Source organism: Heterodontus francisci, chromosome 6 (assembly GCF_036365525.1).
Source record: "Heterodontus francisci isolate sHetFra1 chromosome 6, sHetFra1.hap1, whole genome shotgun sequence".
NCBI lineage: Eukaryota > Metazoa > Chordata > Chondrichthyes > Heterodontiformes > Heterodontidae > Heterodontus > Heterodontus francisci.
In genome coordinates, this window is record NC_090376.1 from 114,364,406 (window position 1) to 114,380,326 (window position 15,921).

The window sequence follows — 15,921 nt, forward strand, 5'->3', positions numbered from 1 at the left end:
CTCATTATCAAAAAGGAGGAGGTGTTGAGTGTCTTGCAAAGCATTAAGGTAGATAAGTCCCCAGGGCCTGATGGGATCTACCCCAGAATACTGAGGGAGGCAAGGGAAGAAATTGCTGGTACCTTGACAGAAATCTTTGTATCCTCATTGGCGGCAGGTGAGGTCCCAGAGGACTGGAGAATAGCCAATGTTGATCCTTTGTTTAAGAAGGCTGGCAAGGATAATCCAGGAAATTATAGGCCGGTGAGCCTTACGTCAGTGGTAGGGAAATTATTAGAGAGGATTCTTCGGGACAGGATTTACTCCCATTTGGAAACAAATGAACTTATTAGTGAGAGGCAGCATGGTTTTTTAAAGGGGAGGTCGTGTCTCACTAATTTGATTGAGTTTTTTGAGGAAGTGATGAAGATGATTGATGAAGGAAGGGCAGTGGATGTTCTCTGTATGGACCTCAGTAAAGCCTTTGACAAGGTCCCTCATGTCAGACTGGTTCAAAAGGTGAAGTCACACAGGATCAGATGTGAGCTGGCAAGATGGATACAGAACTGGCTCAGTCATAGAAGACAGAGGGTAGCAGTGTAAGCGTGCTTTTTTGAATGGAGGGATGTAACTAGTAGTGTTCTGCAGGGATCAGTGCTGGGACCTTTGCTGTTTGTAGTATGTACAAATGATTTTGAGGAAAATGTAGCTGGTCTGATTAGTAAGTTTGCGGACGACACAAAAGTTGGTGGAGTTGCAGATAGTGATGAGGATTGTCAGAGGATACAGCAGGATATACATGAATAGGATGGGAATAGAGGGATATGGGCCCCGGAAGTGCAGAAGGTTTTAGCTTAGGCTGGCATCAAGATCGGCGCAGGCTTGGAGGGCCGAATGGCCTGTTCCTGTGCTGTACTGTTCTTTGTTCTTTGTTCTTTGATATATATCAGTTGGAGACTTGGGCTGAGAAATGGCAGTTGGAGTTTAATCCGGACAAATGTGAGGTAATGCATTTTGGAAGATCTAATACAGGTGCGAAGTATACAGTAAATGGCACAACCCTTAGGAGTATTGACAGGCAGAGAGATCTGGGTGTACAAGTCCACAGGTCACTGAAAGTGGCAAAGCAGATGGATAAGGTAGTCAAGAAGGCATATGGCATTCTTGCCTTCATTGGTCAGGGCATAGAGTATAAAAATTGGCAAGTCATGCTGCAGCTTTACAGAACTTTAGTTAGGCCACACTTAGAATATTGCATGCAATTCTGGTCGCCACACTACCAGAAGGACGTGGAGGCTTTGGAGAGGGTACAGAGGAGGTTTACCAGGATGTTGCCTGGTCTGGAGGGCATTAGCTATGAGGAGAGGTTGGATAAACACGGGTTGTTTTCACTGGAACGACGGAGGTAGAGGGGCGACATGATAGAGGTTTACAAAGTTATGAGTGGCATGGACAGAGTGGATAGTCAGAAGCTTTTTCCCAGGGTGGAAGAGTCAGTTACTAGGGGACATAGGTTTAAGGTGCGAGGGGAAAAGTTTGGAGGGGATGTGCGAGGCAAGTTCTTTGCACAGAAGGTGGTGAGTGCCTGGAACTTGCTGTCGGGGGAGGTGGTGGAAGCAGGTACGATAGCGACGTTTAAGAGGCATCTTGACAAATACATGAATAGGATGGGAATAGAGGGATATGGTCCCCGGAAGTGCAGAAGGTTTTAGTTTAGACAGGCATCAAGCAGGCTTGGAGGGCTGAATGGCCTGTTCCTGTGCTGTACTGTTCTTTGTTCTTTGAGAGAAAAGGAGCAGGAAGGAATGGAAGAAGGAAGGAATTTACATTCTTACACTTTCAAACATCTCTCAGAAATGTCCCAAAGTACTCCACACACAACGAACTATTTTGAAGTGCAGTCTTTTTATATGTCGACAAATGTTTATCAGGAACAAAGAGGATAGGAAAGGACTGCACAGGTCTGTGGTTTATTTCAATCTGCAACAAAATAATACCAGACTTCCAGACTGTTGGGCTAGCGAGTGGAGGCCAAATGGGAAGGGCAATCTGACAATGGTTGCCCTATCAGTGAGGTAATCTCTACTCCATTGGTAAAATTCTTTAAGGAGAAAACTACTTTGATTCAACAAAATCAGGGGTTGATATTTCCAGTTTGCACTGCCTTGGGTAACCTGATTTAGTGGCAGTGAGTACTAGGAAATCACAGGCACGAAACCCATTTAAATGGATGGAAGATCACTTCCTGGTTACGTTTGTCCAGCAGTTAAGGGTTCTTGTCAGCGGCACAAGCTGAGGGAACTATCTTCTTTTCTTTATAAAGAAAGAGGCAGTTTATTAGCCTCTTGGGTGGAGTTTCTTAGTTTTAAAGTATTTTTAACTGCAAGAGATAATGGGGTAGAGTTTCCCCGTGAGTGGATTTAGGGTGGCTGGCCGAAAACTCTGGCTAATATTGCCAGCGGAAGCCAAGTCCATTTTGAGGAAATGGTCCTCATTCGTATTTAGCTGGTGGGCTGCAGGCAGACAGGGAGCTCTCCAGGCAGCTTGAAGCTGCTGCAGTACTGGGCAGATATCTGAAGGCCGGTCAGTATGGGGAACTCCAATGTTGTGAGGGAGCCAGAGTGGTAATGATCCCAGGCTAGTTTTGCAGAGCTCAGGGAGGGCCAATGCTTGAGGCATCTTTGTTGTGGTTGTGAGAGGTTGTGACTAAAATCTGCCAAATGCTCCAGCCACAGCAGCAACCTCAAAGCAAAGCAAGGACTGTGGCTGTCAAGGTGAATGCAGCTCTATGCGTTTGGCTTCTTCTAGGCTGCTGCTGGATGTATAAGAAAGATGTTATAGTTTACAGTTTTTGCTGCATAAGGGAGGTCACTGAGGCTCTTTAAACCAAGAGACAGCTTCATCTCATTCCCTCGTGCCAGAAATAAGTGGGGAGCCAGCGTGAGGGTTTTCATGGATTGCAGACTTCTTCATGCTGTAGGGCGCAATTGATTGCACACAAGGTTTCTTGAATGTGCTTCGTGTGAACTCGGCTGTTTTCATGAACTGAACAGGATTCAACTCAGTCAGTGTGCAGCTGGTGTGTGACCACAGGCGGAACATTTTGCTGGTGAATGCCTAGTATCCTGGCAGACCTCACAATTTCTTCATTCTGCAGCAGTCCTTTGTACCACCTGTATTTCAACCATCATGGTAAATCAAAGGCTAGCTACAGGGTGACAAGGATTATCCACACATGACATGACTCTCCTCAGGTCCAGGACTCATGCACATGTGCACAGCAGGCATACAATGAGTGCCATTCTGCCACAAGGAGCATTATAGAGTACACCATCTGTATCTTCAAGAAAAATTTCGGCTGCCTGGACAACTCTGGGTGAGCCCTGCAATACTCAGCTAAGCGGGTGTCAAAATTTTTAATAGTATGCTGCATAACCTGGCTGTTATGATGGAACAGCCCTTGCCACCACCTATCAAGCGACACACTGAGCGGCAACACAAGGTGGAGGAGGAAGAAGAAGTGGAAGCACAGGAAGAGGAAGGGAAGCTACAATGTAGATAATTCCTTTCTGCCTGTGCTCTGTGTGATGAAATAATTAATGAGTGATGCCTCAGTAACCTCAACCACACCTCCCCATTTACAAAAGTCCCACACTGGCGCAGCAATCATATAAAACAGCAGGCAGCACATATTTAATGTGTTGCCTGCAATGCAATGAACAGGCCTCTGTTCGTCATGTGCCACAGTCTTCACGCACATTTTCGGGAATTATCCAATTTTCCCCCCTCTGTCTTTTACACACCTTCGCTTACTTAGCAGTTATGCCCATTTGAGACTCAGTACTCTGCACTCTCACTGCCATTTGTGTGAAGGAATTGTTTCTGAGCTCACTTTGAACTAGCCTGGCTTGGAGTATGTGACCTTGTTCTGGATTCCCGCAATGGAGGAGGGAAGAATCACTTCCTGTCTATCTTATGAATTCCTTGCATCATTTTAAACACCTTGGCCAAAACAGCCAGAAACCCTCTTGTCTCTTAGCAACAGAACCCAAGTTTACTCAGTGCCCTATTACAATTCAGTCCCTCTTACCCAATTGTATCATTGTCAGATGGGGTGCCCAACATTAAGTGCAATTAGACTGACTCCACAGTTGGACACTACTGGCATGCAGTGTCACTCACAGGGAGCACGAGCTAGTGTTATGTATGAAAGGAGCCATGGTGCAATAAAGAATGAAATGGAATAATTATGAATTTAAAAGGTCAACTGTTAAACAAAACTACAAGAACATGGACACTTGTACAACAATGTAAATGGAGTAGTGGTCACGTGACCCTTCCTGTGCTGGAAATCAACAAACCTGTCTGCAGAGCTGGATCTCATTAACCTCATCCGAAATAGCTCTGGGGAGAATCCCTTTGAATTTGAAAATAGCACTATTGCATATTAATGACTCGTAACAACATGAATGAACTAACATAGGATTCTGGAGACAGACTAACTCACAGCCCAAACCAAAATGAATGGGTATGAAGTAGCACCATGTTACCAGAATGGTGCCATTCAGATATCAATCAATAGCCATGGTTATCATATCCTGGCCCATTGTGTGGTCATACCAAGGGAGAGGTTCATGTGTCTCCTAACAAAAAAATTCCAATGTGATGGATTTTTACCTTTAAAAGAGAGTGAGAGAAATCACGCCAACACCTCAGAAAGCAGTCCAGTCAGAGGCTGTGCAAGAGATACAGCAAAGCAAGAAGAACCCTGCAGAACAATAACTGAACAGCCACTGCAGCAGAGACATCACAAACTGACTAAGATTCTCCATCCAACATCCATACCACCAGTTTTGTGCTGATTTGTAACCCTAGAATTTTACAACACCTCAAAAAGTTCAAGACCAGAAAGACCCAGGCCTGCAACTTTAAAAGAGACTGTCCACCTATGAAGATTCAAAAGGTTTACTGTAAACCACGAACACATGCCTCACTTTGGACTTTAACTACCTATCCTTTCCTTTTCTCTCTCTCTATCTATTCTTGTTGTTATGGACAGGTGGTAAGGGGTGTGGGTGGTTCCCACTGTTCATTTTCCAGCTGACTGCAATTGTGTTTGTTAAAGTGATACTTTAACCCCTGAGTGTCTTTCGGGTCAAATAAACAGACAAATGACAGTTTTTCTCGTCGGTTAAAAAAACTTGTTAAACAAATCCCAAAATAATTGCAACCTCACACACACGCACGCACGCACGCACGCACGCACGCACTCACGCACTCACGCACACACACACACACCCATCAACATATACATATACAAGAATAGATAGAGAGGTAGTTTAAAGTCCCAAGTGAGGTAAGTGTTCATCATTTACAGAAGATTATTGTGTCTTCTGCGGAGGAAAAGTCTTTTTTTAAAGTTGCAGGCCTGATTATTCTCACTCTTGAACTTGCACAGTTATTGCAGAGCTCTAGTGATTTAATACAGCACAAAGCTGGTGGTATATACTTTGTTACCTTCACAGATGGTTAGTCTCAAGTCACTTTGTGATGTCTCTGCTCTGGTGGCTGTTCTTGGTGGGCAGAGTTCTTTGCCTGCCGAATCCTTCTCACAGGCTTTCTGTGATGTTGGCTTGATCTCCTCTCTCTCATCAGAGAGTTGAATTTTAAGCTCAAAATCTATTACATTGGAGTTTCGGTTATGAGACACATGTCCCTCTTCCCTGTTGTGACCACCAAATGGGCCAGGATGACAACCATGGCCACCGTTGAATGTTTGAATGGGAATCATTCTGTTATGATTTTGCTGCTTTACCCCTTATTCATCTTGGTTTTGCTATGAACTAGACTGTTTCCAACATCCTCTGTTAGTCCATTCATGTCAATCAGAGTCATTAATATGCAATAGCTCCTTTCAATTTCTAAGGGGTTCTCCCTAGACCTATTTCAGGCGAGGTTAACGAGCCTCATCTTTGTAGATGTGTTTGTGGATTTCCAGTACAGGAGGGGTCACATGGCCGCTACTTCATTTTGGCTATAATTCACGTGTCCAAGTGCTTGTGATTTCGTTTGAACAGTTGACTTTTTAACTTCATAATTCATCTATTTCATTGTTTATTTCATCATGACTCCTTCCGTGCATGACATTGTGTATGTGTGGGTGAGGTTATGACCATTTCGGGAATTGTGTAAAAATAGTTTTTTTTTTAACCTACAAGAAAACCTATTATTTGTCTGTTCATTTGACCATAAAAAAACATTCAGGGACAAACTCACCATTTTTAACACAACGCAATTGCTGTCAGTTGAGAGGCGAACAATGGGAACCACCCACACTCCTTTCCACCTGTCTATAACACAAGAAAATCCCAGGGTGGGCCACAGTGCAGTATTTTCTGTCCATAGACCTCAATGGTGTAAAACCCTCATGGTGAAATTGAGAATCCCATTTGATTTTTGAATACTTTTTTGCACCTGTGAGCTAGCTCTTAATAATTTATATGCCTCGACTCCTAAATCCCTTTGTTTATCCCACTCCCATGCTTCCCCATTTGGATTGGACTTGCACATGTCATTCTCTGTTGTAAAACTGCCTGGCTTGTACCTGCTTCTTCTGCCTCTCCATTCACTCCACAGGAGAGAACAACACAGGACAATCTAAACTGTGATGAGGGGAGTTAACGACTAGTGAGAGCAGCAGACAGTCTTTGTGATATAATATTGCTAAAAACTGATTTATTAATACCAAGTCCTGTTCCCTCATTAAATCTGCATAATCTATATATTTAGGGCAGTGATGTATTAAAGGAATTAGCTCAATGGAGAGCTAGGCTGAATCGGCAGATTTACCTTAGTAGTCAAGATTATTCACTGAGATAAGGAACTATCAAGGATAATTTGACTTCATACCAAAATGAAAATTGTGCATTAAAAGATGGCCTAGCAATTTGGATGCACCTGTTTTTGGGCACCCTATCCATACAGTGTTAATGTGCTCAAATGGGGAGTCCCAGGAACCCCAGATTTTGGGCCTCAGACCTCACCATAACATAGATGGCGCTGTGGTAGGAGCCCATAGAATCATAGAACATTTAAGGCACAGAAAGAGGCCAATTGGCCCATCTGTCTGTGCCGGTCGAAAATCGATCCACCTATTCTAATCCCACCTTCCAGCATTTGGTCCGTAGCCCTGCAGATTACGGCACTTGAGGTGCATATCCAGACTCCTTTTGAATGAGTTGAGGGGTTCTGCCTCAATTACCCTTTCAGGCAGTGAGTTCCAGACCCCCATCACCCTCTGCATGAAAAAGTATTTGCTCATCTCCCCTCTAATTTTTCTACCAATCACTTTAAATCTATGCCCCCTCATCACTGACCTCTCTGCTAAGGTAAATAGACCTTTCACCTTCTTGATCCTGCCTCCTACATTTACATCCAAATCATTAATATATACCACAAAAAGCAGGGGACCCAGTACTGAGCCCTGTGGAACGCCACTGGAAACAGCCCTCCTGTTTTCAAAACACCTGTCAATAATTACCCTTTGTGTCCTGACACAGCCAATTTTGTATCCACCTTGCTGCATTTCCCTGGATCCCATGGGATTTTATTTTTTTAAACCATTCTGCCATGTGGAACCTTGTTAAAAGCCTTGCTAAAATCCATGTAGACCACATTAACTGCACACCCTCATCTATCTTCCTTGTTACCTCTTCAAAAAATTCGATCAAGTTGGTCAAACAAGATCTTCCCTTAACAAATCCATGATGACTATCCTTGATTAAACTGTGCCTTTCTAAATGACAGTTTATCCTGTCTCTCAGAATAAATTCCAATGATTTGCGCCTACTGAGGTTAGACTGACTGGCCTGCAATTATTCACTCTATACTTCGCTTCCTTTTTAAACAGAGGTACGACGTTAGCAGTTCTCCAATCCTCCAGTACCACACCAGTCTCCAGTGAGGACTGGAAAATGATGGTCAGACCTTCTGCTATTTCCTCTCTTGCTTCTTTTAACAGCCTACGGTACATTTCATCCGGCCCTGGTGATTTATCAACTTTCAAGTGTCATGGTCCTGTAGTTTTTTGGGGGGAATATGCAATTTGCCTTTAAGGTTTACAAAGGATCAGTATTGCTTTAAGAACCAGCAAGCCTCAGAAGTTATAGGAAGGTGCATTTTTGTTGCCTTAGAAACAGCCATTCGGAGACTGCGATTCAAAGGGTGCATTCTCTTTACCATAGAAACAGCCACTGGGAGTGAGTCTCATGCAATACATTTGTTACAATTCAGTTTTGAACTGGCTTTTTAGTTGAAGACAGTTTGTTCTAACAGAACTCAGACACAGAGACATACAGACACAGCTGGTGTTGGCACCTGAGGAAAGAGCTCGCAACCATTTAAACTGAAGGAATAAGAATTTAGTCTGTTTAATTATAACCCCTCAAAATTCAAGCCAAAACAGAGATCTCTGGTAATTTAAATTGAAGAAAGGGAAGTTAGACTGTGACAATATTTTATCCCTCAAAAACTCTAAAGTCGGCTTGATTCCATTGAAAACGTTTGCAAGTCGTTAATTGTTGAAATTCGCTGGAGAAGGACAGCAACATTCCGGGAGGACTTCAAGCAACATTGGACTGTAAATTTACAAGGACTCAAATTTTTTTCCATTTTAAATGTTGTTTATATCATCATAGTGTTTAAGAATTTAGTTCTTCCAATTAAAGAGTTAATTTGTTGATTTAAAGACACTGGTTTGGTTAGCCTCATTCGGGGGTTAATAGATGGTACAATTTGACTGGGTCTTTCTTTAATTTGGAAAGTTTTAAATGATATGTTAGCCAATCTGTGGAGTGATGGGATTGAATTAACAGTGCGTTGGTCCCACCACAATCAGAATCGTATATTTTGACTGGGGGCTTTGACAGGAGCGGTCAGTCGTAACATATTTATTGGGTTTCTTGTCCGGGATCTGAATCATATATTTAAATTGGGGTCATGCGTTTGGCATCAGGTTAATTGCTCTCGAGTCTGGGATCTTATCAATTGGAAACTTGATTGTTGGGATCTAAACCTGACACCAATTACAAAGGTACAGTCTATACCATTGTTATGGCATTATAGCAGAGTTTTTGGGAAAGCAGAATGTTTCCCTGAGTGACTTGATAATTTTAACTAAGAACAAATTAAAAGAATTGGCAGCGAGATTGGGGTTGGAATTGAAATCAGATGCCAAAAAAGCAGAGATAATTGACATAATAGCCGAACATCTGGAATTAGTAGAAAAGAAGATGATGATGATGATACAGATGAAGGGCAATACGAGGAACAAGAAAGGGAATACAAGAGATATGAAGGTAGTAAGTCCGAGAGTGATGCAGTTGTATTGGCTAGGATACAGTTGTATTGGCTAGGATACAGTTAGAAATGAAAAAACTTGAAGTAGAAAAAGAATTAAGAAAACTTGAATCGGAAAAAGAGGAAAGAGAGAAAGAGAGAGCATTTCGGAAAGAAGGTGAAAGAGAAGGGTGGGAATTTAGGTTCAAAGAGATGGAACTAAGACAAAGGGGTAGTCTTAAATCCAGGGAAAATTCAGGCCAGGATGAATCTGAATTTAGATCAGGACCCAGTGAGAATTTGTTGAAATTTATACAGGCTCTTCCTAAGTTCGAGGAAAGGGACATAGAGGCATTTTTTATATCTTTTGAAAAAATAGCCAAACAGATGAAATGGCCGAAAGAAAGCTGGACACTGCTTATTCAGGGCAGGCTGGTAGGCAGAGCTCATGAAGCTTTTGTCATGCTTTCTGAAGAGGCTTCTGCAGATTATAAGATGGCAAAAAAGACTATTCTCGCTGCATATGCGTTAGTCCCTGAAGCTTACCGTCAATAGTTTTGGAACTTACAGAGATTGACTGGGCAGACATATTTAGAATTCGAGAGGGTGAAGCAAATGAATTTTGACCGTTGAATACGGGCATTAAAGATAGAAACCACATATGAGAATCTTCGAGAATTGATTCTCTTAGAAGAGTTTAAAAACTCCATTCCTTCAGTCGTGAGAACTCATATAGATAACCTGAAAGTTTTGAAAGCTAGGCAAGCAGCAGAGATTGCTGATGATTTTGAGCTTGTGAATAAGCCAACCTATTTTGTCCATCACCCCAATAAACCCGAGAAGGATAGAAAGTGGGAGAGTGAAAGGAAGTAGCCACTGACAAGAAGGAACAGCTGGGAATGCCCCAGGATCACCTCCACAGGTCAGAAAGGAAGGTGCCGAGGGTATAAGTGAGGTTCGCAAGCCAAAGTGTTCACATTGCAACAAAACGAGTCACCTTCGTTCAGAGTGCTGGAAATTGCGAGGTAAACCTATCGGATATAGGACAGCACAGTGGTGCAGTGGTTAGCACTGCAGCCTCACAACTCCAGCGACCTGGGTTCGGTTCTGGGTACTGCCTGTGTGGAGTTTGCAAGTTCTCCCTATAACTGCATGGGTTTCCTTCCACATGCCAAAGACTTGTGGGTTGATAGATAAATTGGCCGTTGTTAAAAAAATTTGCCCCTTGTGTAGGTAGGTGGTAGGAGAATTGTGGGGATGTGAGAGGGAAAAATGGGATTAATGTAGGATTAGTATAAGTTGATGGTGGGCCAAAGGGCCTGTCTTGGTGCTGTATCTCTCTTTGATTAGTTTGGGTACAAACAGTTAGTGCAGAGGAAAAGACTCTGACTGAAAGTGTAGCAGACCAGGCTATAGCTTTAACAACAGATGTAAGTGTGAAACCAGATACTAAAACTAAGAAGAGTGTAGAGGTTAAGAATAAAATATCTGAGAGTTATAATGATTTTTTGACAAAGAGGAGATTAACTCCGTGTGCTGTAAGTGAGGCAGGACAACCTATCATTATACTCAGGGACACAGGAGCAACCCAAACACTCTTGCTGGAGAAAGATATCAGGTTTCCACCAGAGAGCGCCTTGAACACTAAAGTTTTAGTTAATGGAATTGGCTGAGTGTGTATATCCGTACCTTTGTATAAAGTATGCCTAGAGAGTGACTTAATAACTGGGGTAGTAACTGTAGGTGTTGTCCACAGTTTACCAGTAAAGGGAATTGATCTACTCCTAGGAAATGATTTGACAGGATCAAAAATATCAGTTTCTGCTATGGTTACAGAGGACCCATGTGAAATTAAGGAAACGGAGCAATTACAGGAGCAAGTTCCGAGAATGTTTCCTGTGTGTGTATGACCCGAACAATGGCTAAATAGGATCCATTGTCGGAGTACTGTTAAGGAGTCAGGTAGGGAGATCTAGACCTTGGGAGTACTTTTGGGGGGTCAGGAGTGCTATCAGGGATAGGGTAGGAAGCTTGCAGACCACGAGTGTACTGTTAGGGAGTCAGGAGTGCTCTTGGGGTGGGCTGGGAGGTCAGCGTCAGGACCAGAGCCAGGACTGGTGGGGGAGATCAGTGAAGGGGGGGTGGCCTGGTGCTTGGAGTCAGTAGTGAGTTCAGAGATCTCTGGACAGGGAGCAGCAGTGGTTATGGTAAGTACTTAGCTGTTTATTTACTTGTGCAGTGTTTAGCTTTGGTTTTCCCAGAGGCATTCAGCACTTGCGCTAGCTGCCTCAGGGAAAACGAAGTTGCAGCAAGGACCAGGAGCAGGCGTTAGACCCTTGAGTTAGATTTGCAGAATGACTAACACCTGCTTTAGGCATGGGTAAAGGATGTTTCTTATTTGTCCTTTAGCAAGATGGTACCAAGTGCAACTTGCAGCAGATCTGTTCGTGCAGACATTGGATGCCGCTTTGGTCTCCAAACAGCACCCGTAGCGCACAAACAATGGGCGCTACTGATCCTAATTTCGTACCCATTAAGTCCTAAGTTATGATAAGCTTTTAACCATATTACTGAGAAAATATATTAAAGTATTGAAACATTGTATTTCAGGCATCGAAGGAAGCAATTGGTTGTTATTCCCCAGGTGAGAACATATTACTCTTTATTTATACATATTTGATAGTTATTTTTTCTACATGAATCAGATTTGGACTATTTTAACTCCTCGGACTCATTAACAGGTTCCCAGTCTGCTTCCTGTCCAGAATGGTTGGCATTGTTAACCAGCCTGCAGAAAATTAGGCGATTCATGGCTGGCATGCAGGCAGATGTAGGTTAAGGGTTCCGGGAGGGTCTTATGGACGTCTGGGGAAGGGAAGGCATATAGAAACCTTATGGGACCCAAGGAGCACTGCTGCTTCTGCTGGCCCCACAAAGAAAAATGAAAGACTTAATTTTCAGGGTGCCTTCTGAGGTTCAGCCAGGCAGGAAAGCTTTCTTGATCAGACCAGAGTTAAAATTGCAATCGGAGTACAACGACATCATCAGATCACAATCTGCATATTTAAAGGACTTTGGGCAAGCAGCTTAACAGAAGCCTATGTAAAAATTATATTCAAAGGGATCTGGGCAGCCCGAGGGCAGGTAAATAACCTGGATGATTTTAATTGACTACTCACCCAGTTTCTGCTGGAAGGGGCTGGGGGGCTATGATTAAAATTGGACCTTGAATGATTGGAAGAAGAATAGAATTATTGTAACAGTTTGATTCAGTTATGTTTATATTTGCTAAAGATGTCAAAAATACATTGCTCTCTGAATTATTAAAGCTGAAATATTTTACATTAATCGACAAATTGGATACCAAAGGCCCTGTCAATGAAGTAGTACTGAATCTATTAGGAGTATAATTGCAAAGAGATAAATTACCTTGTGGTTGTTGCTGGGAAAAAAAGCCTCATAACAATGAAATGAGGGCTGGGTTATCCTCTATTGCAGAATCTGAATGCATCTCCATCTGCCAAAGGATGTGTCACTGACCTTGGCCAAATTTCTCAGGGTCAGGGCAATTTCTTTTTTAGGCCACTACTTGGAGGGGGGAGGGGAGAGCAGAGATTGCCTCCAGTAGGCAGCCTCTGCCAGAGTGCTAAATCTTGGAATAGCAATTGAACAGATGCAAAATTAAGCTTGTCTTATTATGGGCTAGCAATCTTCTCTTTGATCACAAGATAATCCTTTATGCTCAAGTGCTGTTCTTTAAAATGCTGCTCTGGTATTTGCTGGTAAATACATACATAGTGATCAAAAATTACTTCAATCGTGGATGAGTTTGCTCGATTTTTGTCTTCATTGTTAGGGAGATAAACTAATTGATTGGAGCTCCTGCTCTTTATGGAAACTGCCTGATTTTCATTCCATTAAAATGAACGGAATTAAAATCAGGTGGATTCTATAAAGGCCCAGGTGATCAACCCTGGCAGTTTACTGCCCAGGTGGAAAAGACAAAATTCAACCCAAATTCTCCTTGGCTGGAAGACTCATTTATTAGTGTTGCTATTATTTTTATTATTACTTGCTATTAGAGATACTTGTTGGAAGTGTTTAAATGAGTTTATAATTTATATTTTCAGCAATATTCGATTCAAAATATTGGATACCAGGCTACTAGAGATGGCCTTCACTGCATTAAAACACAACAGGATCCTAGTGATGGTGCCAGCAGTGTTAATACACCACAGGATTCTCAAACGATTACTGGCCCTACAAATGCAACCCAAGACACTATGGGTGATGTTGGTGGTACCGTTCATGCTTCTAAACAAGATGGCAATGCATCTGAAGATTCCAAACAGAATGTTAAATGTCTCAAGCTTGATACAAATGATCAGGAGTCTATAGTTTAGAGCAACATCAATAATGCAGTTGATTCCATTTCTTCAGCCATGAAAGGCCATTACACCAGTTTGATTATTTCTATGTCAGTCCCAAGTACGGAGTCACTTTCATATGGAAAGGGAAGCAAATTTGTAGGGAAACTCAATGTAAGCCACTTTTGCTCAACTATGATTGAATAGTTTCAGAGAGACATGGATACCCCGAGGCTCGGAGAACATTATCCAATGACCCTTTCAGCCTGGAGTGGCTTGCGGCTTGGGACACTGAAGGGACCAGAATACTTTCATTTGACTGCTTATTTTATTTAGCTTTGTTCCTCCATGGAGTCTCCCAAAGTCAGGCAGGAGGATTGGGCTGAACTGTCATCAGTAAATGCCATTCTGTAATTGCCTCTTGGGAGACTTCCCTCTAGCTTGGCTAAATTTGTAGCTTAGATGGGTTTTACATCAAATGGAAACTAAAGATATATTTCTGTGTGAAACCACTATTATATATTTGATAGCTTAATGTGAGAGATATTGTTCACAGTTTCAACTTTATTTTTTATATTTTGGGAGAAAATCAGCATTTTTGTATTAAAATGCATTGCTAATATACTAATAACTACTATACTAATAAAACATGAACTTGGTGTTTAATTATGGTGTTAAACCAACTACCAAACTGCTGTTTTGGTGGAAAATACCCATGGACTAAAGGTCATATGGTAGGTACAGATGAAGAAGGTCAGCAAGTCCACCTTAGCTCATCACTCAAAGTTCTGTTCCTTAAATGAATTTGCCTCCAGAACCCAATTGAAAACCTATTCCAAGTGCTGATCACACTCTTTGTGAAGAAGAACTTTCAGATATCAGTCCTCAATTTATCTTTTACTTTTGTGAGCCTGGATCCCCTTGTCCTACTCTTCCAATTTAATATGAAGTGGTATTCTGGATTTATGTTTCCAGCCCCTTAATTGTTTCATACACATTTATAAGATTATCTCTCAAATGCCTGCTTTCCAGGCAGAAAAGCCCAGTGTTCCAGTCTTTCTTCATAACTCAAATTTTTGACACTTCATTTCCTCCAGCAGTTGAATGACTCTTTAGTTTTTCAGCAGCAAAACAGGACACAGAGCTCAAGCTAAGGTCTGACCAAAGCACTGCACAACTGTTTTTGACTAATAATCTATTGTTTTGGCTATGTTCCACAATATATTGACTCATTGAAACATGCTTAATCTTAACTTCAAGTTCAAAGCGCACAATCTATCATTTTCCTTTAGTATTCAGTCCTGGGATGTAGGTGTCGCTGGCTAGGACAGCATTTATTGCCCATCCTTAATTGTCCTTGAGAAGGTGGTGGTGGTGAGTTGCCTTCTTGAACTGATGCAGAAAAAGTTCTAGACTGCTGTATGGATAAAGTACTTCTTGAGTAATAATGTACTTCATTCATCATGCTAATTAAATATCTATGACAGCTTTGAGAGCTTGGATACAGGCCAGAATTTTACGTGGCGGCAGAGGCCCTGCCCACTGGCTTAGAAGTCAGGGGTGAGGCCATCTCCACCAGGCCTGGAAGCCACACAGCGATTTTACGTGGCCCAGGCCCTTAACTGACCTTGGGTGGGACTTCTGCACCTCTGAGGCAGGAAGCCCTGCCTCCGAGAGCTGCCACCAATCAGTAGGCTGGCAGCTCTTCAGTCCCAGCAGCGCCACTGGGAGTGGTGGCCACTGCTGGGACAGAACCCAGCACAGAACAGAATCATAGGTAATAAAAACAGAAAGTCCTCGAACTACACAGCAGATCTGGCAGCATCTGTCGAGAGAGAAAAAGTGTTACCATTTAGGGTCTGTGAGCTGCATCATGGATACTGGCCCCGAGAAAGGTAAGTGGGGTTTTGGGCCTCACCAGGGGCAATTGGCTGGGCCCAGTGAGGTGGGTGGGGGGGTCATTCTGGAGGATGGGGGGAGGTGCTCCGTTGGAGTGGCTTGTGCTGCTGAGTTTGGGAGACGGCGGGTGTGGAGCTTTGTGGGATACAGGATGCCCGATCGGGAGGGGGCCGCCTGGTATTACTGGGCAGTCTCCTCAGGTGCTGAAGTTCCTGGCTGCTGCAGTGGCGGCTGGAGGAGGCCCTTAAGTGGCAATTTATTGACTAGTGAACCTCCCTGCAAGGATATTGGTCCCAGTCCTGTTGAGGTACAATCCACCGCTTTTGAATATGTAATAAAT

At 42.8% G+C, this 15,921-nt stretch overlaps 1 protein-coding gene across 2 annotated transcripts in view; it reads left to right on the plus strand.

The window, feature by feature from the left end:
• LOC137371010 (uncharacterized) overlaps positions 1 to 14,348 on the plus strand; it is a 100,191-nt gene extending 85,843 nt beyond the window's left edge. For both annotated transcript variants that reach the window (XM_068032908.1, XM_068032909.1), the window contains 2 exons: positions 11,926 to 11,959; positions 13,446 to 14,348. In XM_068032908.1, the coding sequence (XP_067889009.1) occupies positions 11,926 to 11,959; positions 13,446 to 13,718 (307 nt within the window). In that variant the 3' untranslated portion in view covers positions 13,719 to 14,348. The remainder of the gene's footprint in view (positions 1 to 11,925; positions 11,960 to 13,445) is intronic.
• The last annotated feature ends 1,573 nt before the right edge of the window (positions 14,349 to 15,921 follow it).